Source organism: Exserohilum turcica (genome assembly GCF_000359705.1).
Source record: "Exserohilum turcica Et28A unplaced genomic scaffold SETTUscaffold_7, whole genome shotgun sequence".
Lineage (NCBI taxonomy): Eukaryota > Fungi > Ascomycota > Dothideomycetes > Pleosporales > Pleosporaceae > Exserohilum > Exserohilum turcicum.
This window is the reverse complement of record NW_007360288.1, coordinates 1,891,767-1,918,996: the sequence shown is the minus strand read 5'-3', so window position 1 is coordinate 1,918,996 and position 27,230 is coordinate 1,891,767. Positions and strand designations below refer to the sequence as shown.

The following is a 27,230-nucleotide window of genomic DNA, read 5'->3' as shown; positions in this document are numbered from 1 at the left end:
CCCAAAGCGGCCATCTTCGATTGCTTCTTCAACTACATTTCAAGTTGCTATCAATCATAACCGTATCATCTTGCAGTACTTTGATTCACAAAATGGGATCCTACGCTCCCCCCCAACCCACCGGCATTCAAACAATTGATATTTCCATCCTCATTCAAAGCACCGACCCCGTGGCTCGCAAGGCAAAGGCAGATGAGCTCGTGGAAGCCATTCGGACCCACGGTGCCTGCGGCATTGTAGGACATGGCATCCCCATCCCACACATCAGGGAGGTATGTACCACGCACTTTGATCAGTACCTGTATTACAACAAGTCTGGAGTTGATTGTTCCCTGTAGGCATTCAACTGGACCAAACGCTTCTTTGACCTCCCCAAGGCCATCAAGACCAAGGTTAACCACCCTGATGGCATTGTGCCTCACCGTGGCTATTCGGGCATTGGTAGGGAAAAGTGTCTCATCTACACAGAAGAAGAGCTTGAAGCCATGGGCGGCGAGCTCGCAGAAGAAAGCAAAAAGCCTCTGGACTGGAAGGTTAGTGTTTTCTGCCTTTTCTCGTCGTGCCATTGCTGAAGATATGTCAGGAGCACATTGACATTGGAAGCGACGAGGAGAAAATGCACTACAGCCTGTGGCTCCCCGAGGAAGATCTACCCGGGTTCCGCTCGTACATTACGCAGTTCTACTTTGAAGCCGAAGCCGTCAGCCGCGCCGTTCTCAACGGCATCATCGACGGCCTCGAAGTCGAGCACGAGGCTGCCGAATACTTCCGCTCCATCCACACAGGCCACCAGAACGGTATCCGCCTAGTGCACTACCCGTCGGCGCCCGAGAGCGAAATCGATCGCTCCCAGTCAACGTGGTGCCCAGCCCACACCGACTTCACAACCTTTACACTTCTCTTCCAAGACCACAACCAAGGCCTCGAGATTGAAGACCGGCTCAACCCTGGGACTTACTTCCTGGCGGACCCCAGCATCGAGGACCGGCTGTATCTAACCATGTGAGGATTGAGTCTCCTACTTTCATGTTATACATCTACTCCCATATAATACAACCACTCCCACATGATACACGTACTAACCATGTCTCAGGGGCGACTTTGGCGCAATCTGGACAAACGGCCATCTACCCGCGTCGAAGCATCGCGTGGTGATTCCGCGCGCGACCGACGGCTCAGGCATCACGCCGCTTCGATACTCGATGCCGTACTTCATCACGCCCACCGAGGACGGCATCATTGGCCCGCAGTACACGGGCAAGCTCGCCGGCACGCAAAAGGGCCAGTACGACACTACGACTGTGAAGAAGCATATTGAGTTCCGCATGGCGTTCCAGATTGCGCCTGCCGAGGAGGGTTAGGTTAAAGGTGTGTTATGTTCGGGGGGGGGGGGAATTTATGGCTTTGACCGATATTAGTTGTCACGATTGGTCGATTACGAATTTTCATGTTTCTTATGCTGGCGATGGATATGGTATTATTAGTGTCACTGCCAAGCTTAGTATACTTATGAATGTATCATGTTTGATTTTTTTTTTGCGAATCGAATATAGGTGTTAGTTATAACGTATTCCATCACCGAGCGGGCCACATCACCGAGTGTGCCACTTTTTCTTGGCATCACGAACTTCACGTACGAAAGATAATGCCCCAACAACAGAACGCGATATTAACTCAGCAAGAAGGTAGGCTTACTCTAGCTGTTCAGGCCTATCGTACAGGCTAGTTTAAGAGCATTTGACGCGCTGCAGCAGCCTACAACGTCTATCATCAGCAGATCTCTCGGCGGCTTCGAGGAATCACCTTTCGACCTACAACACAGCTAAATTGCTAGAAGCTAACTAAGTCTGAAGAGCAAACTATTGTACGATATATTCTTAACCTAGACTCGCGAGGATTTGCCCCCCGTCTATGTGAAGTAGCAGATATGGCGGAGAAACTACTACGCGAACGAGATGGCGAGCCTTTAGGCAAATGCTGGGCAGAGCGGTTCGTTACTCGTATAGACGAGCTTAGAACAGCCTTTAGTTGAGCAAAGGATCGTTAGAGAACTTAACAAGAGGATCTAGAGATTATTAACGCGTGGTTCAAGCTCGTACGAGAGACGGTTGAGAAGTACGGAGTTCATTCAGACGACATCCATAACTTTGATGAAACTGGCTTTCAGATGGGCGTAATTGGCTCAATGAAGGTAGTCACAGGCGCAGAGCGTCGTACGAGGCCTACTCTCACGCAGCCAGGCAATCGCGAGTGGGTTACAGTCATCCAGAGCATCTGCGCTGCGGGATACGCTACCCCGCCATTTATTATCTACAAGGGACGCGTCTACATCTCTGCATGGTACGAAGAAGCGGATATACCGTATGACTAGAAGCTTTTAGTATTAGAGAACGGCTGGACGAACAATGAGCTTAGTCTCGCGTGGTTAAAGCACTTTAACGAGCATACAAAGACGCGTTAGGTGAGGTTATATAGGCTACTTATCCTTAACGGCCATAAGAGCTACCTTAACTAAGAATTTAAGGATTACTGCCTCGTACGAAAGATCCTTACCCTCTATATGCCTGCTCATTCATCGCACATACTTCAGCTACTTGACGTTGTCTGCTTTTCGCCTCTTAAGCAGAAGTACTCTCAACGCGTACGAGACTTGGCACGCCACCATGTCTAGTATATTGATAAGGAGCGCTTCCTTCCAGCCTTTTAAGACGCGTTTTTTGACGTGTTTACGTCTGATAACTGCAAGAAGGCCTTTAAGGCAGCAGGGCTAGTCCCTATCAACGCGCAGAGAGTTATTGATCGCCTTGACGTACGCCTTTATACTCCACCACAAGAAGCTTAGCTAGAAATACCCTAGACGTCAAAAACACTAAGTAATTCGCATGAATTTAGGTCACAATTAAAGCTTGTAAGAGGGTCTTTCGTACGATCGCTAACTACTGCACAAGAAGGCTTTTTAAAGCTTATTAAAGGGGCTGAGGAGATGCTACATGAGAATGTGCTTATAAAGGCCCGCGTAAGAGAGCTTGAAGAGCAATTAGTAGCAGTAACAAAGCGCCGAGGGCGCAAAAGAAAGCGAATTCAGACAGGTGGGACACTAGACTTTGGTGCAGGGGCATCGCAGGTAGCTGAAAGTAGTTCTGCTGGTCGTACGACATCAAAGAAGGCACGTGGTGAGGGTAGTCAAGAAAGGGCCCTACTAGGTCAACGGCACTGTAGAACCTGTGGGAGGACAGGCCATAACTCTCGTACGTGCTAGAAAGATGTAGAAGAAGATTCTCTTTTAGATACAAGTAAGTCGTACGAAGCATCTATAGCTAGTGTAGAGTAATCTAAGTTTTCGTACATGAAGTTCGTGATGCCAAGAAAAAGTGGCACACTCGGTGATGTGGCCCGCTCGGTGATGGAATACGTTAATAAAATAGTTATATAAAAAGAGTTCAATGATATATCAATCTATCAATATAATTTACACAACTTATGTAATAAACACGTATATGATTCTGCTAACAACTATCCTATACATACATACACACATACATACACACATACATACATACATACCACTACACTAAAAAGACTACTTAGGAGTTTTTTGTTTTTTTTAAAAAAAAATAACATACAACAGCAAGGATTCGCCAGTGGTTTCCCACCCGACTACTAATTCGCCGGAAAATTGGTTACTATGTAGGTTAGATGGAAACGGGATAAACATTTCTCAATTTCCTATGGTCGTATGTGGGGGGTAATAGTCGGTTTATGCTTTGTATTGCACGTAGTTTTTGAAGGGGGGAGGATTTGTAATGAGACACGATGCCTATGTACATAGCAGGGAGCAAGATGACAATGACGGACGGATATTTCCAAGATTAGCATGACGGATATATCCACCATGCAAGTATTTTCTCATCCTTGTCCAACGCACAAACACTTGACGACTGTTAATTGCGCGACTAGTCTGCAATTTAGTGATTTATTAATTGATTATGAAATATGAAAATTGGAATATAAAATGAAAAGAAAAAAAGAAGACGGCGCTTCTGCGTAGGTATGCATGTCATGTCATGATACTTTACCCCTTTCTCTTAGTTCCCTTTGCTTCCTTGGTTACCATGCAACCATGGCATATTACACTCCAAACGCCCTGCGATGCCCTACTATGGCTGCGATGCCGTATTATGGCTGCGATGCCCTGCTGTTTAACCTTTGTATCCAAACGTAGCAATGGATGCAATATCCTACATGTATTCATTCATCATAAGCATATATGCAAAAGCTGACATTACCGCATTTCCACAGCGGCCTCGGGGGCGGGCTTGGGCATGGGCTTGAGCTCTGAGCCAGCGCCGCTCTCAGCTCTCTTGCGGCCAGTCAAGGAAAAGTGATGGCTCGACGAGGGCCGGTCGTCTGGCTTGTCGTTGGCATGGTTGTTGTCGCCAAAGCGCGAGAAGATGCCACGCTTCTTGGGCTGGGGCTTGGGCTCGTCGTTTAGGCCGACGTCTTCGAAAGCCTCCTCGGCCACCTCGTCGTGGCTTTCGCTGGAGCGGCCTTGTTGCATCGAGGAGCGCGGGGTAGCGCGCGAGCGACGCACGTCAAAGGAGCGTCGTGTGTCCATGGATCGGCGCGCATCGAGCGATTGGCGGGGATAGGTTTCGTGCACATTGTCGACAACGGGGGAGCGGGCCGAAATGTCCTGGGTTGGTGTCAGCGGGCGACGTGGTGGTGGTGGTGGTGGTGGTGGTGGTGCATAGCATAGCAACGCACAAATGACCTCCGGTATGAATCAAAACTCTCGCGCGAAATGCTAAAGGGCTCGTTTTCGCTGAGCAGGCTGCGGTGGTTGGACGAGGTGGTCGAGACGTTTGATTTGGAATGCCAGAACGTGGGCTTCTCGTGCTGTGGGGAGGGCTATGGGCAGGGTCAGCCAATGTCTGAGAGGACCATGGGCCAGCGGCGATTGGAATGGGCGGCTGCCATGCCATGAGGGCGGGCGCGGGCGCGGACGCGGGGGAGAGCGAGGGGTTGCGTCTTACGGGCAAGTAGACGCCGCTGTCGTTGATCTCTAGACAAAGTATAAGCGCATCGTGGCGGCGAGAGTCATGGGGTGGGGGTCTTACCACTGAGTTTGTATTCGGCAGCGTCTTTGAGCTGCAGGGGCGTGGCACCCGAGACGGCAGTGCTGGTGAAGCCGTTGTCCGGTGTGTTCCGCTGAAGGTCGTCGGGGTGGTCAGAGGCACCAGCGCGGCGAAAAGGGTTGCGGATGGGCATTGTGGTTAGGCGCTAGCAGCAGACAGAGAGCGGTCGAGGGGCAAGGTGGGGAGGATCTGGGGGCGGGTGCTGTGAGATGGTTGTCGGTATGGATGTTTAAGAGGGACTTCTCGATCCGGTGTCTAACATGATGACTGCCGCCACCGAGCCGATCGGGCAGGCCCCAAGACCTGTTGGGCATGGGCTCGGTGCAGACATTATCCGTCCTTTGCAGCGAGCATGGCGCGGGCGAAAAAAAAACGTCATGCCACGGCGGCGGCCGAGTTTGCGAGGGGGGGGGCATTGAGGGCAGAGTTTTCTGAGGGCAGCGCCGACTGGAGGCAGATTTGTCACGGGCGAGGGGTTGAAGTTTGGGGGTTTGGGGGAATGGAGGCAGAGGCAGAGGCAGAGGCAGAGGCAGAGGAGAGGCGTTGGGGCAGTCCCTGCATGAGGCGGACAAGGGAACTTGCACTTGTTCAGGTACCGAGCATTGGGTCCCGCGAGTGCGAGCAGTGCGATGGGATGCGATGCGAGCAGCGAATGCGACTTGGTTGCTTCAGCGCGCCACGCAGCGCGCGCAAGACTGCTTGTTTGCACGTCGGCGATGATGCGACGAGTGTGGTGCAATGGCTGCGGTTGGGAGAGGCGCTGGCCAACCAAGGAACCGCCGCTTTGCAGGCAGATGACGTTGGGAAACGAATCAAACGAGACGCGTGCCGCCCATGCGAGACGGGGGTTTCTTGTTTTCCAGGCACACGCACTCACACGCACTCACACGCACTCACACGCACTCACACGCACTCACACGCACTCAGGCAGCACATGCAGGGCCAAGAACAAGTAGCCATGCTAAGTATCAAGAGCTTGTAATAGGTACCGAACCAAGGGCAGCATGGCAGTCTCAGACATGTGCGCGCCGAAACGGGTGGGTGCCTCAGCCATGGATGGCCCCGATGCAGGTCAAGTGGGAGTCTGAGGCCAAGGGCTTCCGGGGCGCGTACGGACGGGCAGCCTGAGATTGCATCACGTTATGTCCCCTGGTGTTTAGCCAGAATGTATCAGACAACGAACCAAGGACGCTTTTTTTGCGCCTCTTGGCCTCTGACGCCATGCCCTGTCGCCTGGTCGGGTGGACAGAGGCCCACGGGAGCTGCAGGCCAAAGAGAGGGGAAGAAAAGTAGCGTCAAGGTGCAATGTCTTGCATGCAGCGGTTGTCGCAATCCCAAATACGACGAGTGGGTGCGTCTAATGTGTGAGGTTGAGTGGTTAATTAGCAGCCGTCTAATAATAATACAATGGGCGAGGGCAAGGCGTCGAGATGCTACGACGAGTAGACCATGTACTTGGATGGATGGATGGATTGTATGCATGTCGTGGGCACCCCGCAGACAGGCAGGGCAGGAAACTTTGCAGGCGCCATGGCATGAGTGGAATGGGGGCGTGTTGGTGAAACGGGACGAGGGTAGAGCGCGCTAGCAGAAACGTCTGTCGCGACAGCACGAGTCGGCGGGGGCGTGCACCCGACATTGGCTCAAGAGGCGCGATATTGCAGGCGGGAGAAAGGTTTTACGGATACGAGCAGCTATTCGAGCTGGGCCAGTGGCTCGGTGCTTACCAAGGACCACCAACACTAACACGAATCGCGCGTCTTTTTTTTTTCTTGCCGAGGCCACGGTGGAGCCCCAAGACGGAACGCACACAGACATGACGATGCGAGCGTGAAGATGGTGCTTGTGTGCGTGGGCTACCGTGGCATGGCATGCAGACGAGGCCAAGCAAGGCATACGAGTACAGTAGTGGTGGTGGTATGGATGCATGCATGCACGTGTTGCGTGCCAGTGCCAGTGCCAGTGCCAGGAGGAGCAGCGCCACGCGGATCCGGTGGTGTGGCTGGTGGGTGGCGTGCCAAGGCGCGCAGGGCCCGTGACGAAAACGATGCGTGGTTTCCTGGGGACAGCTCGAGCCAGGCACTGGTCGCGGGAGACAGGATCCAGAACCACACATCAGCTACTGCTGGCAAGAGAGTGGTGTAGTAAGTAGAAAGTAGGCGTGGCACAGTGTCGCACCCGGGGCCTCGAATAGCCCTCAGCCCATGCGGTGCTCGCACTCGCAGCTCGCTACCGACGGCGCGCGACAGGGAGGCGGGGGGGACGGCGTCGAGTGCGGTGGAGTGGACTGAGATGAGATGACGAGATGGCCATGTCACCATGTGGAAATCACAAAATGCCACAGCCATCCGGCCGACCAGGACCAGGGAGACAGCACAGGACAGGCATGGCGTGCGGGCCATTGGTGCTGCAAAGGAGCGGAACCCCTGCCCAGCCCTCTCCCACGGGCTGCGCCGTAATGGGTACATACAGCACATGAATACTACATGGTCGATACGTACATACATGTACATGTATGCGCATGTGGTAGTAGTAGCTAGTAGCAGCAGTAGTGGTAGTGGTAGTGGCCCGCCAGCCTAGCCTACTGCATGGCGCTGTGCCTCTGCCGTCGCTGGCGCCCTGGGGAAAGCGACGCCACCAGCCCCAGCCCATGTACCTGTACATCCGCCCACCATGTCCAATACACACCCATTACCACATGCAGACAGCCATCGACACATGGCACCGGCATGCAAGCATCGTGTCGGTACAGAGGTGGCTTTCAAAAGTTCTTGCTGACAGGGGTTCCTTGGTTACCACCGAAAATATAGCCGAAGACTAAGAATTATACTATATTCGCAACTAAAAGCCCTTAAAATAGAAGTTTGGAGAGAATAATGGCTACTAAAGTATACACTTACAGTAATACACTAACTACATTAGGCATTATTTCTTGCACGCTAAGTAAATAATGGAAACGTTATCACGAGAATTCGGTCCGATGGATCCGCGCCTTAGCAAGAACTTTTGAAAGCCACCTCTGTACACCTACGCCTACCACAGCAGCATGTCTGTCTTCGCACCTCCGTCTCGTATGGCCCCACCCGCACGCGCCGATCTGCCAGACATGCAACGTTCCAAACACCCACAAACAACACGGTCGCTTGCTATTTCGAGCCTGCGCGCCTGCGCCTGCCGTCCGCCCGCGGCGCCCCATGCACGCCTGCCCCCCCTGGCGCTGGCGCTCCTGCCCCGACCGTGCTGCACCTGCCTTTTTGCCAGCCTGCCTGCCTTTTGCCAGCCTGCCATAGCGCCGTCACCGTGTCAAGCCCACCCCCCCTCACCCCCCCCGTCGCCCTGTCCCGCCCTGCTAACTGGTATGCTATAATAATTCCTCCCCCCATGGTCTGCGCAGCGCCCGCCCGCCTTGCTAATCCCTCGACCCTTATCCCTCGCCACCGGCGCTGCTGCATGTAGACCTGTATGAGAGGCCTGGCCAGCTCCTGAACACCCACCGTCCCCAAGACGTGCCACACTCGTTTCCACCCCCGCCTTGGACACTGTCAAACCCTCCGCTCGCTCGTCCCCCCCCCCCCCCGACACACCCCCCCAGACCTCTTTGTCTCTCGCTGCCCCGGCACTTGCCGCATAAGCACAAGGCCCCGTTACCCATCCTCACCCTAATATAGCTGTCCCGGAAGCGATCCTAATCACGCGTTGCCATTGCGACTGCCAACCACCATCATTCCTGCTGGCACACCCTCCATCGCCCGTCGCCCACCACCACCGCCCACCGCGCCTTCCTGTCCTAGTCACCTGTGCAGATCCCCCCCGCCGCCTTTATTATTCTTACCTTGGCCCCCCCCCCCGAGCAGACATTCAAAGTCCCTCACCGCAACCATGGGCTTTGGAGCAAGTGACAATGGCGTCTTCTTCGACAGCTGGCAGCTGTGGCAGAAGATGACTTTTGTGAGTGGCCATCCTCGTGCTCCTCCCCCATGTCCCCCACTAACATGGCTCCCTCCAAAGGTCCTCGCCTGCGGCATCGTCGTCACCATTGTCATTGGCTTCATCAAGCTGGCCTATGACAAGCGCAAGGTCCGCAAGTACAGCAAAGTCGACAAAGGCAAACGTGCCCAGTCGCCCGAGATGCTCGAGGCCCAGCCTGTCACGCAGGCAAACGATGAGACAAAGGACGAGATTCCCTTTGGTATCCGTGCCATTCAGAGCGGTATCGAAGTCGACGGTGTCTGGATCTCGCGCACCAACACGCCTGTTGGTAGCAGCCGCGCTTCGGTCATGAGTGAAAAGTTTCCCCGCGGCTTCAACAGCACCTCGCAGCTCGAGCTCCCACAGCCAGTCGCCCAGGGCTCTAGCCGCAACAGCTCGCGCGCCCCCAGCTCTTTTGACCGTGCCGTCTCCGCCGAACTCGTCGCCAGCTCAGACTCTCGCTCTTCGTCGCCCCCTCAGCCCCAGGGCGCCGATGCCTCGCGCTGCACCAACTGCCACCACCACGTCTCGCGCTCTGCCAACCCGGCCGGTCCTCCATCTCCAAGTACGTGTTGGCGAGGCTGCAGGTCCTCACCCATGCTCAACGCTAACGGTCATCTAGCTCGCGCCACGCCTCTTAGCCAAGCCGGCTCATCCAAGCGCTCAAGCAGCCGAACCAGTGACGAATCTGACTACATGGCGCTAGACCCCAATGTCCGCAACTACGAGACGGCTTACTTCCCGCCCAACGTCGTCCAACGACCCATTGACCCCAAGACGGATCTCGAATTGCTCCGCAGCCACCGCCTGTCGCACGTGGCCGAAACTGGACAGCTCACGCCCCGAGTGCGCAAGCCAGGCCACAGCGGAGAATGGTCCAGCGTCGCCGACAACAATGTCTCGACGCTCAATGGCGTCAACTACTTTATGCCTTCCAAGTCGCCTTCGCCGCCTCTCCCTCATACTGCCTACATCTGTGAAGACGCTGTATCTTCCTCGGCAGGTCCCAGCCACGATGGCCACGCCGCAAACCAGGCCAAGCAGGCCGTGCCCCTGACGGAATCTTACGCCCCCAACGCTCCCTTCTACCCTGACTCGTATCAGCCCCATGGCCCAAGCCATCAATACAGCTACGATCAGGTCCCCTATGAAGTCATGACGCAGCAAAACCAAGATCGCGACGACCCGGTCCTGCGCAAAGTCAACCCGGGCTTCGAGATTCTGCGCCCCGGCACCTTCAAGGACCCCACGCCTGAGGAGGTTGAGCTTGCCGAGCGGAGAGCATCCAAGAAGCTGCAAAAGAAGCGGAGAACATCGGGCGACTCGCGCCAGTCGGCCTTTGTTGAACAAGTCTAATTCTTGTTCGTAAAGTGTCGCCTCGACTGGACTATCGCCGCCACGGACTCCCCCTACCACGACTGCGTGCCGGTACCAAGCCGTGCATTGAAAATTTTTACAGCGTTTTAATCTTGTACCATGTGGCAATATTGGGGCTTCTTCTGGGCAGCGTTTGGGCATCTTGCATGTATGTTTTGGACAGGCCATGGCCAATACTAAGTGTGGTTTTTTTGTTGTTTTTCCTCCCTCTCTCTCGTACTATTTCCCCCCCCCCCTCATCCGCCGCAAACTGGTTGCTTGGCATCAAGGATTGCGAGCAGCGTTGTAGTAATTATTATCAGTCCCTCTTTTTTTTTCCGACGGCGTTTATCGGCACTCAAAATGGGGGGAAGAGAGAGACACACCTCTTAACGAATCTGCTCGTGGGTTTTGCATCGAGGCAACCTGGGATTAAAGTCCTCATTTGCATAAGCATATAGTGGTAGAATAACGAATCTTTCTGCCTTTTCACACCTTTTTTGTCTGCCTTTACCGTCTCCGTGTTTCCATGGTCTCATGGTTTGTCAAAAAATATTCATGCGTTGGGTTTGATTGACTCGTACTCTGACACTATTGTGGTTTTCTTTTTTGTCACGGTCATTTGCTTTTTTGTTCTCGTCCTGCTCCTCTCCCCCTTTGACCTTGATGATGTGGTGCTTATCTGAGGGGGGGTTGGTGATGACAAGAAGAAAAAAAAGAAAAAGAAAAAAATACGGACTAGCCAAATAGCTTTCCAACTTTTTTTCTTCCCCAGGTCCGCGTTTTGTGTGTGTGAAGAAGAACCTGGTTCTACTCGAGCTGTAGAGAACTAGCTTGGATATTGCATCGTTGTTTTTTCGCTGATGTACATACTTAGATGCATTGATGTTTAAACAACCTTCAGATTGGTTAACAGGATGTAGGAACAATACGATCAAGTAGTATTCATGGCCGTGTTTTTGCAACGCTATGTCACGTGAGTGGATGTATATATAGTTATATATATATATATGTGTGTGTGTGTGTATAGCTAAATAAGCGCTAGATCAGGCGAAATCAGCTGTAGAGAGAGAGAGAGAGAAAGAGAGAGGGCAATATCCCGTTTACAACTGTCCATCCATCTATTCATACATCCATCCAACCTAACCTGATAGCGAAGAAGAAGAAGAAGAAGAAGAAGAAGAAGAAGAAGAAGAAGAAGAAGAAGAAGAAGAAGAAATGAAAGCCTCCAAAACCGCGAAACAACAAGTTCGAGAGAAAAAAAACCAAACATTGCTTACTTACTTACTTACTTATTTACTTATTCACCAACCAACCAGTCCTTCTTCCGTTTCGTTTTGTTTCATTCGTTTCGCTCCGTTTTTTTTTTCATTTCGTTTCGTTTCGTTTCGTTTTCTTCGTATGCTTACTCATGGGGTTGATTTGCCGGGATGATGCGTAGATTGAGGAATTCCCCTTTGCGCAGCAGCCACATGAGGTATGCTTGTGGGAGTGGGAGTGGGAGGGAATGTACGAGGTGAGCGAGCGAGTGGGTTTGGTGTAGAGCGTGAGGTAAGTAAGTAAGTAAGTAGATAGATGGATGCATATACCATTTACACCATTAGAAATGGAATATATATGTGTATAGATTAATCATGTAGATGCTACATTTGTTCACTCGGAGACAAAGAAAGAGAGAGAGAGAGAGAGAGAAACTAAGTGCCGTATATTTGTCTTTTCTCCCGTTCCCACTCGACATCACAAGACGGCTGTTTGCAAATGCGGAACCACGTGTTATGCACATTTGCCCTTCCTCGGCTCGCGAGTAAAACGGGTGGAAATGGGGCGCACGCACGGCGCTGTGGTGTAGAGAGGCGTTGCTGCGTGCACGTCTTTTAGAGTCTCTCTTTTTTTTTCTTTTTTCTTTTTTAAAAAAAAATCCTTTTTCTGCTTCTGCGTTTGAAACACCAATACACATCATGTCCGTTTTGATTGACGCATCGAGCGGGGCTATATTTGAAAGGTGAAACGTCCATGCATACACGGGCTTGTGCGACGTGGGGTACATGGGAAAAGAAGCTTTTGAAAAAAAAAAAAGCGAAAACGACTGTGAACGCCACCCACGATTACATAGTTTCTTGTTCTACCATTTTCTTCTTCTGGTGGACCGTTGTTTCACGTGCAATGCTTTGCTTGTAGGTGTACAGTAATGCGGCTGCTTCTTCGCTGGTAAACGACGCAGCTAAAAGACTCATACTTATGTGAAAAAGAATAAAAACTCTGACTGCAAATATGAACATGAGCTTGGAATCTATCCGTTTGTTCCATGTACCGAAAATGCGCTTTGCTTCGTTTCCTTTGCTCACAACTCGACTAGCATGACTTGGTCGTATGCAGCATGGAGAAGGAGTCGATGGTCTTGTTCTCTGCGATAGGGCATTCTGCTTCCAAGTACTTACATGGAAGAGACAAAAATGATGCCTCTGCCACACGTACACCGGGGTAAGTATACGCTAAACAAAGCAGCCTACTAACCAAGTCTAGTAGCACAAACCCCCCAGCATGACCTCGAGATAGTTCATCAGCAGGTCTGCGACAACAAACCCTTACATTACTTAGACACGCCTTAGCCCACGCCCACCCTCAACATTTTTTTCTTTCTCTCTTTCCCTCGAACGGTTCGTTGCCGCGACTCCTCTGTTCTCCGCCAACCACACGCCCTCACATGCAGCACTGCCAACAGGGAATTTCCTTTCCCCCTCCGCTCGTGCTCGCCCCCCCCCCCTTTCTACCTCCATCAACCCCAGAACCTTGGAAACCGAGATCCCGCTTCGCCCATGTCCATGTGATGTGACATGGCATGTCGCCATGTGAACGCCATACAGCTAGCTAGCTAGCTAGCTAATCGATAAACTAAATCCGTGTAGTTTGTAGCCGGAGACTCGGTAGCGCACAGCTTCGCATGCATTCCACCACCACTGCCACCTCGAAAGCCATCCCAACAGCCACCCCTTCTAACGGGAATTGAGGGCTAGCGCACTTTGATTTCTCTCTCCGACGCACTGATTCTGTCTGGCACTGGCTCTCCTCCTCGCATCCCGCTACACTAGCCCGCCTTTTCTTTTTCCAAAAAAAAACACTTCCCGTTAACATTTGCTGGCAAACAAGGCCATACCCGGCCATACACAAGCACCCATTCCCCTGTTCTCCGCGGGGCTAAGTAGGCTAAGCTAACTAATTAGGCCAAACGGTGGATTCAGCCTTCGCGCATTACACATTGCATACGTTGGCGCTGTTGGGGGGTGCGCGGATCGGCGGCCCCCGTTACCTGTTGCGTATTACCGGCTCTGCTGCATGTTGCAGGGCGTCTGGGTCAGCCGGATGCACGCGCACGGAGACTTGGTGGTGGAAGTGTGTATCTTTGGTCCCGTGGAAGGATGCCGTGTGCATGCATGCATGCATCCTGTGGGAACATAGTGTAGGCGACTGGGTAAGAGGCTGGGCGTGTGCTCGGCTGGCGGGGCCTGGGCGTGCTGGGCTACTGCTGCCAGGTTGTTTGCGTGCGCAAAAAACAAAAAGGCGGGACATGTCCGAGACCAGCGGGCATGATGCTGGTAAGTATGTGATGAGTGTGGCTGTGAGGCTTGCTTCTTGAACGGGTATCGTCTTGGTTTGATCTTCAGTCACTGGCTGGCTCAACGGCGCCGAGCTGCAGAACAAAGTGCAAGTGCTTGGGTCAAGATAGACGCGATAGAATGGTGTCATGGAATTCCAGAAAATTATTCATCGACAGCATCAGCATGCCGATAAGCTTGGCAGGGCATGGCCCGCATGTTTCACCTGCCTTGACAGTCAGCTTACACCGTGGCAGCGATAGGGCTGTCGCAATGTAAAGATAGATGGAGAGCAAGCTTTGATGTGCATAGGTAACTAGGCAATATATAGATATCAACGCAGGGTGAGTCTGAGTTGATGAACTTCTCTGCCTGCGGTGCAATCATTCATATACATCATTCACATACCAGGCCTGGAAGCAGTCACGTGCGCACCACAGCACAACGCAACCTTTCGCCAGGCTACAACCGTTGTCCAAAAAACATTTCAAACATCCAAGTTCCCAAATTCGTATACAGTGTAGATATTTATAGAATCTCACATTATACATTATCTCTGGATTATAGTCGCAAAAGTGAGATCATATAATTAAATGACAATCACGTGGCCGTCATCTAACCATGCCCTCACCACATGGTCAACAAGACAGACAGCCCGTGAAAGCTAAGAGTCCCACGCTGCAGCAATTGACCCAGCCAATCTTCTGCTGTGTTGATATAAGGGGAGTGATTGATTAGTTTTACATAGTAACAACATGTTTGCTGTATTGCGAGACTTGGATCCAGCTTGGTTGGGTGGTAGGCTTGTGGCAGAAATTTTCATGTAGCCGAGCGCGGCCGGGAACGAGCCGAAGCGTTAAATTACATGACCGGATATTATGGGAGATAGGCCGGGTTGCCTGGTTGGTTCGTTGCACTGAGTCGACTTAGCACTGTATCTTAAACATGTCATGTTGTGACGCGGCTTATGGATACCTTCCGGGTGTCTGGCCCAGCCCGTCACTCACACCACCGCCCAAATCCCACCAATCAGTCTGCCAATTTCGCGCAACAAAGTCGTTTTCCAATGCCCTAAATAGTCCGAGCGATTGAAAGTCGAAATCCGTGTCAGGGGGATATTCAGGCATGGAGAAGGCCGACATATCAAAGTCTGGCAACTCGGTCGCAACGAGATTCTGGATGGTATCGAAGCTCGTCGGCGCCAATTCAACACTTGGGTTAGTGTTATATCCCGGCTCTCCCATCAGATTCGGTACTGTCACCTTGCGTCTCTCTTCTTGTAGTGTCCGCGATACCCTGTTCAATGCGTCTACGGTTTTTGCAAAAGGCACCAAGTCTCGGCGTTGTGCGCATGCCTCGTTCATGGCGACACCAATGCTCTCGAGCGTTTGAATGTCACTTTCGCAATCGTCCGGGTTTCCGCAAGCAAGGATGTGTTCGTAGAGCGTGAACACCACACAAAAAGGATACATGGTAATGAAACTTGACAAGGGTCAGTCGCGCTCGCAGTGATTTGGTTGTCTCAGAGCTGTAATGATAATCACTTACTGGTTGGTTGAACTCATCGACTTGGCCTTCATAGCGGGGTCATTGTGGAAGATGAGGATGATGCTGGAGACTTTTCGAGCAGCACGGACAGCGAATGGACTGGGCTTGCCTGCTGTCGCGGAATTCCGTACGGCTGTATGAACTAGCCTCTGCATACCAATCATGTATGCTAACATATTCACTAGCAATGTATCAGCTATCGCGGCCCGTGCCTAATCGCAGCTCCGACGTACTGATATGATCTGCAAGCATACATCGGTGATCATCCAACGTATCTGTGTCGTTCATGAGCTGTTCAAGTCTCCATTCAGCTATGAGTTCCTCGAGTTTTCTGCAGCACTCATCCGTCTTCTGAAAGAGGTCTTCTGGCGAGCTAAAGGATGCGTGGCTGTCGACGTAGCTAATCAGTTCATCGGTCAAAAACGTGTATCGTATCCACACGACGCCAATTGTGACCATCATTGCCGATGGCTGCATATTGTCCAAACGGAAGGTGAACGGCGGTCGAACTTTACCAGGTACCCATTTTAAGACCTTTGGCTTCCCATAGACCAAGCGCAGTAAGACATCAGTGCACAGGGCATGCCAGTACAGATATCGGGCAGGATCCCTTTCCTCCTCTTCCGCAAAAGATCTTGCCGGGGTAGCATCAATTTGGTCCATGCCCTTGGATATGATGTATTGACATGACTTGCAATGAAACTTCCAAGCAAGCTGATAGTCGTGCATGGTATTCGACGTCCAAGCTGTGAGGGTGGCTGTGAGGCCATCCATATTGGTTTGTCTTGGAGACTCGAGCCATGCTGGTACACTCTCAAGGACCTTCAGGTACGCTTTCACAGTCAAATCATGTCCGGGGCCGTTGGTTTCACGCAGTCCGTAGTACAGCGCATTGTAGCTGTAGATGAGTGAATACAGTCTTATGCAGAGGGTTTATGCAAGAGATACTTACTACATGACACGCACTCCAGGATCAATGGCGACATAGGGAGAATTAATGATGTCCGGGAGTGCTCGCAGGACGCTCATATCAACCATAGAGCTCATAAGCGCATCTGGAACGATCATTGAGTTTACCGTGGTGGGGAAGCGGTCTACACACTCTCGCGCTTGTTCGGGCGAGATTTCCAAATCGACGTTTATAGCTTTGGTACGTACTCTGAATCTCCCGAGATCCTCGAGAGCTTCGTTGAGCGACAGCATGGCATTGTCGATGCTTCGCGCTGGCGTGTTGACGGGAGTGGCTTGAGTCTGAAAGCTACGGCGAGCATCTGTGGCAAGCCGATAGATCTAGCCCTGTCAGCCATAGGGGCCATTGGATGCGCTGTGGTTGAAGCTTATTACCCACGATTCCTGGCCATCAGCCACGGTAAGCGAGGCTTCGGGAGACGGCACAGGCGTACGTCTTTCAGTGGCTTCTTCTGCCTTTGGCGTCATGTGGGGTGCAGACGGCGAATTTTCATCACTCGCACCGCCCACATGCTTCTCAAGCTGCTCGAGTCGCTGGCTCAGGTGCTGCATGATGTTCTTCTGCTGTGCAAAACGCGGCCTTTGGCGGCGCTCCACATACTGACACTCGACCCTAGCAGTTACACACTGATGGCAAATTGGGTCCTGTCTGTCGCATTTCACCTTCTTACGCCTGCACCGAAGACACTTGGCTGCAGGGTCAGTGAGAGGTCCCAACTTGGCGTCGCAGCCTACATCAACGTACGGCAAATTTCATTGTCATGGTTCAATGGTGGTGAGTGTCTGCGGAAGGTCGTTACGCGCGTTTTCGGGGTTCGTCATGTGGTTATGCACATGGCCGTGTCGCGCATTGCCCGTGGCTCCTCCAGTTGATCGGGCTCCGACGCGAAGGTGGATGAACGGTTGGTGCATGAGGTAGGTCGAGGCCGTGTTTGGCCATGGTTGCGAGTTTCGGACGGGTCGGTGTCCGAATGTCCGGCGGGCGCTTGTCTCTGTTGGGCTTTAGCCTGCCCGTAAGGGGGTCAGGCCCACCACCACGGAGCCGGACACACGGGCTGTGAGCGAGAGCCTCACACCATCATGGCCACACGTGCCCCAAACAGCTCTCTGAGACCGAAGAATACCCGTGGAAAAGTTTCTGGCATTTGCTAATAGTTACTTGCGCCTACTTGGCACCCTGGACATCCGGAGGTACACGATGCGGAAAAAGCTAGAATACGCTCGCCACATGGAGTGCATGGCTGGCCTGGTGCTCTTGGTGGTCGCCATTTAAATATCTATATCAGACCAACTAGTGTCCTTCAGCTGGCCTACAGGACTACACTTTTCAGCTTCCATACACGGACCTCTTCCAAGTCTTTGCTCGCCAACCATGTCAGCCGGACTGGGTTACCCATATACCAGAACGACGACCGGAGAAGGCCATGCTGACCGTTCAAGGCTGAGTTCAGCAGCGTCTATTTCAGAATCCACCGAAGGAAACCAAAGCCACTTTGAAATAGAGCGCGACCAGCAAATCCATCAGCTTGTCCGCAAGTTCACTGCACAATCCGAGCAGATTGGCTTTAGGTCAACCGCGGACGATGCCCTCCATCACCGGTTGGACCCGAACAGTGAACAGTTTCGCCCAAGAGATTGGGCACGGGCGTTCTATGATTTGCGTTACAATAGCGAGGAAGCCGTTCCTCGCGTCGCCGGGGTTGCCTTTAGAGGTCTCAATGTGTGGGGCAAGGGGTCCCCAACAGACTTCCAATCGACAGTAGGCAACATGATACTGAAGCTGCCTTCGCTTTTCGGCAAAGGCACAAGCAAGATTGAAATCTTGCGTGACCTTGATGGACTAGTACTTCCTGGGGAACAGCTATGCGTCCTCGGCCCACCCGGGTAGGTTGAAGCTTAAACGTCTAGATAACGACTTGCCGCTAACACGATCCAGTTCTGGATGCTCTACACTGCTCAAGACTATTGCAGGAGAGACCCATGGTTTCCAGGTCAGTCCTGAGTCGTACCTCAACTATCAGGGCGTTCCGGCCAAGGACATGAACACTGCATTTCGAGGAGAAGCCATCTACACAGCTGAGGTCGACGCCCATTTTCCCCAGCTCAGTGTTGGTGACACGCTCTACTTTACTGCTCTTGCTCGCGCTCCACGTAAAATCCCTGGTGGCCTCACTAGAAAACAGTATGCTACGCATCTACGCGATGTCAGTGTTTCCACCAAAGATGCCCCAAGAATGCCCTGCTAATTCTTTCCAGGTTATGATGGCCATGTACGGCATATCACATACCATCAATACCCGGGTTGGCAATGACTTTGTACGAGGTGTTAGCGGAGGCGAACGTAAGAGAGTGACCATTGCTGAAGCCTCTCTTAGCTTTGCGCCTTTACAATTGTGGGACAACTCTACCCGTGGCTTAGATTCCGCAAATGCTGTCGAATTCTGCAAGACGCTCAGGACACAATGCGACGTGTTTGGCGTCTCTACTTGCGTTGCCATCTACCAAGCTCCACAAGCTGCTTACGAGGTATGCTTTCTACTCCGTCCATGTCTCTGCTCCATGGTGTTACAAGTATAGATCTGACTGTTTGCAGCTTTTTGACAAGGTGACGGTGCTGTACGAAGGTCAACAGATCTACTTTGGCCCAGCAGACGAAGCACGTGCATATTTCGAGCGGCTTGGTTTCGAATGTCCTGCTTCACAGACCACTCCTGATTTTCTCACTTCGATGACTTCTGCGTCCGAGCGTCGTGTCCGACCTGGCTTTGAGAACGCCACTCCTCGCACTTCGGACGACTTTGCAAAGTGTTGGAAGGAGAGCCCAGAACGGAAACGCTTGTTGAGGGACATTGAAGACTACAACAACAGCCACCCACTCAAAGGCGAACAGCTTCAACGTTTTGCACTATCAAGAGCCCTGGAGAAATCCTCCAACCAGCGTCAGAACTCGCCATACACACTTTCTTACGTGAGCCAGGTCTTTCTCTGCATGTGGCGAGACATACAGAGAATCAAGAATGACCCCACCGTCCCTTTGGCCATGTTGTTTATCAATTTTGTCGAGTCACTCGTTGTCTCCAGCATCTTCTTCAATCTACCTCAGACAACCGCATCATTCGTTAAGCGTGGAGGAGCCATCTTCATGGTCGTAAGTCTGCACAAGCTCATTTTTTGGAGGTGATTGAAGTCATTTGCTCACTCTCTCAGATCCTGTTGAATGCTTTTGGTAGTTTGTTAGAGATCATGAGTCTCTACGCAAAACGTCCCATTGTTGAAAAGGTAACTTTCCCAGACTACACATACTCGGACAATGCAGGTTAACATTTTTATCAGCACAACCGCTACGCGCTATATCACCCCAGCGCCGAGGCACTCGCTTCAATGATCGTGGACATCCCGTACAAGATCCTGAACTCCCTTTTTGTCACCACCACTCTCTACTTCATGTCTAACCTGCGTCGAGATGCCGGCTCGTTCTTTTTCTTTCTTCTTGTCTGCTTCACTACCTGTCTCTCCATGAGCATGTTCTTTCGGCTCATCAGTTCGACGACCAAGACTCTTGCACAGGCTTTTGCGCCAGCTTCCGTCATCCTCTTGTTGCTGATTCTCTACACTGGGTTTCCATTGCCTGTTCCATACATGCAATCATGGGCTGCTTGGCTGCGGCACATCAACCCGGTATCGTATGGATTTTCGAGCGTAATGAGCAGTGAGTTCGCTGGGCGCACATTCGCCTGCTCATCATTCGTACCTTCTGGACCATCCTATGACAACGTTGCCTCAGACCAGCGAGCATGCGCTGTACAGGGCTCGCGACCCGGTGAAGATTACGTAAGCGGTACTGCGTATGTCGAGACTGCATTTCAGTACCAATACAGTGAACGGTGGCGAAACTATGGCTTACTAGTGGTTATCACTTTTGTCCTCTTCGTCGCCCACCTGATTATGAGCGAAGTAGTTGCTTCGGAGCGCTCCAAGGGCGAGGTACTGGTGTTCCGCCGTTCCAAGATGAAGAAAATGGCCAAGCGCCAGGGTACAGATGAAGAGGCGGGTGGCGCAACTGCCCACGAGGGCGAGAAGATTAGCCGCAACGCCAGTTCTGAGATGGCAGTACAAAAGCAGGTGTCAATCTTCCACTGGGAGAAAGTCACGTACGAAGTACAGATCAAGGGAGAAACACGCAAGATTCTCGATGAAGTCGACGGATTCATCAAGCCTGGTACTCTCACCGCACTCATGGTATGTATAATCACAATGGAACCGGGTAGTTGAGCTAACCATTTCAGGGTGTATCTGGCGCAGGCAAGACTACACTGCTCGATGTTCTCGCCAGCCGAACCACCATGGGCGTGATAGGGGGTGACATCTTTGTAGACGGCCGACAGCGAGATGGGTCTTTCCAGCGACAGACGGGCTACTGCATGCAACAAGACATTCATCTCGACACATCGACTGTGCGAGAGGCACTAGAGTTCTCAGCTCTGCTGCGCCAGCCACTGGAGTATGGACGCAAAGAGAGATTGGCCTATGTCGACCATGTCATTCGGCTCTTGGACATGGAGGAGTATGCAGATGCAGTCGTTGGCGTCCCGGGAACAGGACTCAACGTGGAGCGTGAGTGCCAGCTCTTCTATTCTTGGAATTTATGCTGACCACATCAGAACGTAAACGGCTGACCATTGGCGTTGAACTTGCTGCTCGCCCAAAGCTGCTCCTTTTCCTCGACGAGCCTACATCCGGACTCGACTCGCAAACTTCATGGTCCATTTGCAATCTCATGGAGAAACTGACTCGAGATGGCCAAGCGATCATGTGCACTGTGCACCAGCCTTCATCCCTTCTCTTCCAGCGATTCGACCGTCTCCTCTTACTCGCCAAAGGCGGACGAACGGTGTACTTTGGCAACATTGGACGCGGCTCCGAAACACTACTTGACTATTTCCATCGCAACGGCGCGCCGAAATGTCCTTCTGGTACCAACCCGGCCGAGTATATGCTTGAAGCCATTGGCGCCGCACCTGGGGCCAAGACGGAAATCGACTGGCCTGCGGTCTGGAAGAGCAGCCCGGAGTACGAGCAGCTGCAGACTGAGCTGGCTAAAATGCGAGAGCTGGTTCACCAGCCGTCAGCCGTCATGGATGCTAGTAACGGCTCGCACCGAGCCTTTGCAGCATCCTTCAAAGACCAATTACAGACTGTCGGACTCCGGTGCGCACAGCAGTACTGGAGGATGCCGTCGTACATCTACGCCAAAGCCATTCTGACCATTGGCTGCTCCTTCTTAATCGGCTTCTCCTTCTTCGACAGCCAGAACACGATGCAAGGCCTGCAGAACCAGATGTACGGAGTCTTCATCTTCCTTTTTGTCGTAAGTCCCATAGTCCGCCCCCATTTTTAAATAAACTTCTTCGCATCCAAAGACTCATTGCTGACTGTTTGGCGCGCAGGTCATCCAGCTCATCTACCAGATCCTGCCGATATGGATGCTGCAGCGCACACTGTACGAAGCGCGAGAACGGCAATCCAAGACCTATGCCTGGCAAGCCTTTGTGCTCTCCAACATCCTCGTCGAACTCGCCTGGAACGCCTTCATGGCCATGATTTGCTTCCTAGTCTGGTACTACCCAGCGGGGCTATACCGCAACGCGGAGCCCACAGACAGCATCAACATCCGCGGTTTCCACACGCTGCTCATCATCGTCGCGTGTTTCCTGTTCGCCAGTTCTCTCGCGCACCTGCTCATTGCAGGCTCGCCCAGCGAGGAAATCGCCGGCGCCTTCACCACGCTGCTGACCATCATGATGTACGCCTTCTGCGGTATCCTCGCGCCCCGCAACCAACTCCCGCGCTTCTGGATGTTCATGTACCGCGTCAACCCCTTTACCTATCTCGTCTCCAGCTTCCTGGCCACCACGCTCGGCGAGGCCCCCGCCTACTGCGCCGCAACCGAGTTCCAGCATTTCGCCCCGCCGCAGGGCCAGACGTGCGGCGAGTACATGGCTTCGTACATAAGCATGGCGGGTGGCTATCTGCGCGACCCAAATGCAACGCAATCATGCGGCTTCTGCCAGATCACCAGTACAGACCAGTTTTTGCGCAGAGTCCACGTCGATTGGAATACGCGGTGGAGGGATTTCGGGCTGCTGTGGGTTTACATTGTGTTTAATGTTGGCGGCGCTATCTTCTTGTACTGGGTGTTTCGGGTGCCAAAGGGCAAGAAGCGGCAGTGAATGTTCTTTTTTTTTCTCTTTCTTTCTTTCTTTCTCTCTGTCTAATGAGTTTATGGATATGATTCTACGTAGATAGATGTATTAGATGGATATTTTGTTGTGTAATGGTAATAGTGCAGGCAGCTAGCACGCATATTGTCACGTGCTCTCTACTTGATTTGTTCATGCGCGTCCAGGTATACTATCCAATCCATAGCTTTTTTTTGCATTCCTCGCTAGCACTGCTCTTTATTTAGTCGATCGCAACACGAGCAGGCGCACTAGTCTCTCTTTCTCTCATATACACACACACACACACACTCCAGTGAATAGTAATGCACGTGATGTCCTTTCTTTCTGCAAAGAACTACATACACATGCGAAACTTGATAAATAAAAACACACATTTTTTCAGTCTTCTTCACGTTCTCACAATGCATATACATGCCCGCTCTGCGCCAAGACGCCACAAACACCAAGGCTAAACTTCAACCATGTATCCCTCCCTGAACGAGCCCCACCGACCCCCCATGACGAGAGTCAACATCAATGGCAAATAAAAACCTGCTCCCAAGCCCGTCGTCACTTCTATTCATACGCACTCAGATCCAATGGAACGCTGCTGCCGCGGCCGGCACGATATTTCTTGGGGCTGTTTGTGAATTCTCGAGGTCGTGGGAATTGTCCTTCGTCCTGGAACCTCCATCTCAAGTCGTGGATCGGCCGAACGCGGCCTTTGTGACCCCCGCCTCCGGAGCCGGTTGGGCTCTTGATACCTGATCCGCCATTGGTCAAGGTGTATGAGCTTGCATCCATCATACGTGATGGTGTCTGAGTGGCCTGTCGGCTCGGGGGCGCCATGGCGGGCGGAGGGGGCGCCGGTGCTGCCGGTGGTGATGCTGGGGGAGGCGGTGGAGGTGCAGCGGGCGTCGAGCGACCAAAGGCGTTTCGTGCTGCTGTTTCTGCAAGCGAGGGCGCATGTCCGTTTGGAGGGGGCGGTGGAGGGGCAGATGTCGAGTATTTGTATGGATCATACTCGTCGTCGTCAGGCGGGTTGGCTGGCGGTGGCGCTGTAGGAGGCGGGGGCGGTGTCGACCGTGCTGGTGCTCGTGGCGCTGGCGAGGGAGGAGGTAGCGGAGGCGGCGCTGGCGGCGCCCCAGCAGGGCGGGGCGAGGTGGAAGCAGGAGGCGGCGGTGGAGGAGCAAAGGGCGTGGAAACTGGTGGTGGAGGAGGCGGGGCGCCTCCTGGAACCGGCGGTGCACGAGCGGGAGAGGGAGCGGGCGGCGGAGGAGCGAGGCCAGACGGCTTTCGAGACGATGGAGGTGGGATGGGCGGCTTCTTCCCAATGGGCGGGGGCGGCTTGGGCTTTCCGCTTATGCTCGAGGCCACTGACGAGGGCCGCGACTCGAGGCCACGCAGGGCGCCGAGGGCCGGTCGAGCTCCTGGCGGCGCGGGGGGCGCCGAGGGGGGAGGGCCTGGAGGCCTGGGGGCAGCTCCTCGCGGCGGTGTGGGTGCTGAGGCGCGACTTGATTCGGGATCTGAGAGGTATGGCGCATGGTCTTGATCCGCGCCCGTCTTGACACCGCCCGACTTGCGCAGCTTGGGCATGCCTCCCGCGAACAGCCCGCCCAGCTGTGGCGCGGCAGCCAGGCCGCCGCCGCCGCCGTCGTTGGTGTCGCTGTTGCTTCTTGCGCGGTTCCCCCCAGGCACGGGCGGCGCAAGGCCTGGCACGGCGGGCGCCCTGCCCATGCCGGGGATGGCTGGTGCCCCCATGGGCGCTGCACTGGGCCCGTCGCTCACTTTGCCCACAATTGGCGCCGAACGGTCGTTGATCTGTGTGACTTTCCGCAGCCTGGTGCCCTTGCTGATGTCTCCCAGCAGCGCTCCCTGTGACGCATTAGCGGCAGCCCTTTTGATGCCCAACTCGGCGGCGGCGGCCCTCTGCTGGCTGCCCGCCACGGACGCAACGTACTCTTCCAGCTCCTGACGGTGCTTTGCCCCCGGGCGCCTTCATTCCTGGCATTGGCGGCGGCGGCGGCCCTCCAGCGCCTCGTCCCATGGGCGGCATGGGCGGAGGCGGAGGGGGTGGTGGCGGCATGGCGAAGAGGGCGGCGCGCGTCGATGGCGATGTGTGTCTGCGGCGGTCGTGGGGGGGATCTCAGTATATGTGCCGTGTGTCGCCGCCTGATCGCGTGCGTGGGCGTGCAGAAAGTGCCGTGTTGGAGAGACGGTCATGGTTGGAACATTCCGTCACCGCTTGGCAGCCGCCGTCCCAGTCCTCAGCCGCGCACGGCTGCGTCACCCCATCCATCTTCTCTGCGCCTGCCAGCGCCCAACCCGCGCAATGAAGCCCGCCACCGCTGCCCTGCGCCCCCCGTCGCGCCCCGTGTGCCAATTCTGCGACCACATACTGCGGCTGCCCCAGCATCGCCGCGCGCCCCTCTTCACCTCGACCTCCAAGGCCCCCGCGGCACGCCGGCACGCCGCGCGCACAGCCGCTCTAGTCGCCCAGCTGCCCGTACGAAGCATTGCGACGACAGCCCGCAAGGCAGCAGCCGCTGACAGCGGCCACGACGAGCCCTTCCACACGTCGGACCGCATTGTGGCGTTGAGGGCAAAACTGGCCGCCGTCGAGGCTCGCATAGGCCAAATATGTGACTCGCCAAAGGTCGAGCCCGAAGCCATGGCGCTCGAGGCTCTGGCTGGACTGGAAGACGTGGCACAGCAGGCAATATCCATACGGTCACGGCAGCCGCTGCGCACAAAGGCACCCATACGACAGAGCTCGGCGGGCGCGATCCTCTCCGGGCTCGGTAGCGACGAGGGCGAAAGAAACGAAGAGAAAACGACGTCGAGGCAGCTGGGGCTCGAAGCACTCCCCTCGCCATCGCACCTCTCCAAGCTGGCCGAGGACCTGATCAGGCACGAAAAGGTTTTTCTTTCTCCAAGCGTCCTCGCCGCATACATCCACCTGCAGCGGCTGCTCGCTCGCCCAAAAACTATACCAGAAGCCTTGTATCTCTACGCAAACAAGCCGATCCCCGTCGAAGGCTCGTCGCCTCCCAAATTCTCCCGACCCTCTCCCAAGGCTGCAAAGCAAGCCGTTCCCGCTGATCTCGCCGATGAAGCGCTCACGGCTGCTATCGAAGCGAAGGACCTGGCCTTGGCCTTGGACGTTGTCGATCACACATATCGCGCCCCGGCATGGCGGCGACACCGCATCATCACCAAACTAGGCCTACCTTCGGTCTTGGCGAGCATCACCCCGCTTGCCATCTACATGATTGCGCAGGAGGTTTCCGTATACAGCGGCTTTATTGATCCCTGGACCTTTAAGCTATACACTTTTGCCGGCCTGAGCACCTACGTCCTGTGTACCGGCACACTTGGCTTTGTTGCGCTGACGACGTACAACGACCACCACGACCGAGTTGTCTGGCGGCCTGGTGTCCCACTCCTGGACCGCTATCTGAGAGAAGACGAGCGCGCCGCCTTGGATCGCATAGCATGCGCTTGGGGTTTCAAGGAAGTGTGGAGGCGAGGCGACGAGGACGGTGAAGACTGGGAGGGCTTGAGGCAGTGGATTCTCCTCAGAGGCATGGTGCTAGACAAGCCAGATTTGATGCCTGGTATGAACCCAGGGAGGTAGTTGCAAGTCGGACTATCAATTGAAAAATGTAATGCTGCAAAGATACCTGTGCACTGAAGCCCTGCGACCTAATCAATGGAGATGAAGTGCAGCGGTGATTGCAATCTCAACATCAAGCACGTGCAGAACTCTGGAACTACTCAGTTTCCTTGGAACAGTCACACTGCAGCTAGCTTTGATGAACCCCAAGAGGAGCTTAAGAATCACCTATGCCTACGTACTTGAACTTTGTCCATGTATTATCAGCAGTGGTACCCAAGTTCGATTCGCGTGCGTAAAAAAGATAAAATCACAAGACTCGCCTAACTAGCCCCACCACAAAGTGCGCGCGCGGCCTCACCAAAACTACCTTAAAAACGAGGCTATAGAGCCACACCAAATAGATATTATCACGATATATTTTGGTGGTGAGATCAATAGGCTTTAATATATATATACAGCTATAGAAATCGAGACGGAGTTCTAATCGCGCGGCCGCGACGCGAGGTTGGAGGTGGTGAGCTTGCAGCACCTCCCTGAGGCTCCTCACCACCTTGAGGCCTCGCGATAGGCTTCTTTTTTTGAGTAGCCTTTGCAGGAGCCATGAAGCTCCTTCTCCTACCCCTTTGAGAAGTTTTAATAGCTTTTTGAAGTTGTTTTGCAGCCTTGCGAGCCGCGATCCTTGAGGCCTTTTCAATAGCCTTCTCCTCCCTCTCCTTCTGCCTCATTAGACTTACTGCAAGCCTCGCCTGACGCCTCTGCTCCTTCTCCCTCGCCCTAACCTGCCTTGTCTCCTCACGCTGTCTTCTCGTATCAGCCTTTT

The 27,230-nt window shown here is 53.6% G+C and overlaps 8 protein-coding genes across 8 annotated transcripts in view; 4 read left to right on the top strand and 4 right to left on the bottom strand.

The window, feature by feature from the left end:
- Nucleotides 1-92: 92 nt before the first annotated feature.
- Nucleotides 93-1,361, top strand: SETTUDRAFT_181468 (uncharacterized protein; the record flags this gene model as incomplete). Its single annotated transcript, XM_008032357.1, has 4 exons — nt 93-272; nt 339-533; nt 584-1,002; nt 1,094-1,361. The coding sequence occupies 4 exons, from the start codon at nt 93-95 to the stop codon at nt 1,359-1,361; spliced, it is 1,062 nt and encodes a 353-aa protein (XP_008030548.1).
- A 2,436-nt stretch (nt 1,362-3,797) lies between these two features.
- On the bottom strand, nt 3,798-5,328 carry SETTUDRAFT_165711 (uncharacterized protein). Its single transcript, XM_008032356.1, has 4 exons — nt 5,118-5,328; nt 5,034-5,062; nt 4,765-4,908; nt 3,798-4,693 (listed from the first exon to the last, which is right to left on the bottom strand). The coding sequence occupies exons 1-4, from the start codon at nt 5,266-5,268 to the stop codon at nt 4,283-4,285; spliced, it is 735 nt and encodes a 244-aa protein (XP_008030547.1). The 5' UTR covers nt 5,269-5,328; the 3' UTR covers nt 3,798-4,282.
- Nucleotides 5,329-6,991: 1,663 nt separating this feature from the next.
- SETTUDRAFT_35025 (uncharacterized protein) lies at nt 6,992-7,537 on the bottom strand (the record flags this gene model as incomplete). The annotated part of the gene is made up of 1 exon (XM_008031946.1): nt 6,992-7,537. One exon carries the CDS (start codon nt 7,535-7,537, stop codon nt 6,992-6,994), a length of 546 nt encoding a protein of 181 aa, XP_008030137.1.
- Nucleotides 7,538-8,880: 1,343 nt separating this feature from the next.
- SETTUDRAFT_165710 (uncharacterized protein) lies at nt 8,881-10,949 on the top strand. Its single transcript, XM_008032355.1, has 3 exons — nt 8,881-9,083; nt 9,144-9,669; nt 9,727-10,949. The coding sequence occupies exons 1-3, from the start codon at nt 9,015-9,017 to the stop codon at nt 10,458-10,460; spliced, it is 1,329 nt and encodes a 442-aa protein (XP_008030546.1). The 5' UTR covers nt 8,881-9,014; the 3' UTR covers nt 10,461-10,949.
- A 4,069-nt stretch (nt 10,950-15,018) lies between these two features.
- Nucleotides 15,019-17,122, bottom strand: SETTUDRAFT_23538 (uncharacterized protein; the record flags this gene model as incomplete). The annotated part of the gene is made up of 5 exons (XM_008031891.1): nt 15,019-15,535; nt 15,602-15,782; nt 15,835-16,499; nt 16,554-16,891; nt 16,946-17,122. 5 exons carry the CDS (start codon nt 17,120-17,122, stop codon nt 15,019-15,021), a joined length of 1,878 nt encoding a protein of 625 aa, XP_008030082.1.
- An 820-nt stretch (nt 17,123-17,942) lies between these two features.
- On the top strand, nt 17,943-22,800 carry SETTUDRAFT_142410 (uncharacterized protein; the record flags this gene model as incomplete). The annotated part of the gene is made up of 9 exons (XM_008032354.1): nt 17,943-18,454; nt 18,507-18,774; nt 18,827-19,096; nt 19,164-19,718; nt 19,778-19,849; nt 19,904-20,809; nt 20,857-21,184; nt 21,232-21,938; nt 22,018-22,800. 9 exons carry the CDS (start codon nt 17,943-17,945, stop codon nt 22,798-22,800), a joined length of 4,401 nt encoding a protein of 1,466 aa, XP_008030545.1.
- A 391-nt stretch (nt 22,801-23,191) lies between these two features.
- On the bottom strand, nt 23,192-24,877 carry SETTUDRAFT_173960 (uncharacterized protein; the record flags this gene model as incomplete). The annotated part of the gene is made up of 2 exons (XM_008032353.1): nt 23,192-24,688; nt 24,768-24,877. The coding sequence occupies 2 exons, from the start codon at nt 24,875-24,877 to the stop codon at nt 23,368-23,370; spliced, it is 1,431 nt and encodes a 476-aa protein (XP_008030544.1). The 3' UTR covers nt 23,192-23,367.
- A 246-nt stretch (nt 24,878-25,123) lies between these two features.
- The window catches only part of SETTUDRAFT_96925 (uncharacterized protein), a gene marked incomplete at both ends in the record, with an annotated part of 6,357 nt that continues 4,250 nt past the window's right edge, over nt 25,124-27,230 (top strand). The window contains one exon of the mRNA XM_008032352.1: nt 25,124-26,408. Coding sequence (XP_008030543.1) covers nt 25,124-26,408 — 1,285 coding nt within the window. The remainder of the gene's footprint in view (nt 26,409-27,230) is intronic.

Bases quoted from the DNA above. Each gene is read 5' to 3' on its own strand.
- SETTUDRAFT_165711 (XM_008032356.1), bottom strand. From the start codon at position 5,268: ATGCCCATCCGCAACCCTTTTCGCCGCGCTGGTGCCTCTGACCACCCC. The intron at 5,063-5,117 runs GTAAGACCCCCA...TACTTTGTCTAG, and splicing joins TGCCGAATACAAACTCAGTG to AGATCAACGACAGCGGCGTC. The intron at 4,694-4,764 runs GTGCGTTGCTAT...ACACCAACCCAG, and splicing joins ATTCATACCGGAGGTCATTT to GACATTTCGGCCCGCTCCCC.
- SETTUDRAFT_165710 (XM_008032355.1), top strand. From the start codon at position 9,015: ATGGGCTTTGGAGCAAGTGACAATGGCGTCTTCTTCGACAGCTGGCAG. The intron at 9,084-9,143 runs GTGAGTGGCCAT...CTCCCTCCAAAG, and splicing joins TGTGGCAGAAGATGACTTTT to GTCCTCGCCTGCGGCATCGT. The intron at 9,670-9,726 runs GTACGTGTTGGC...ACGGTCATCTAG, and splicing joins GGCCGGTCCTCCATCTCCAA to CTCGCGCCACGCCTCTTAGC.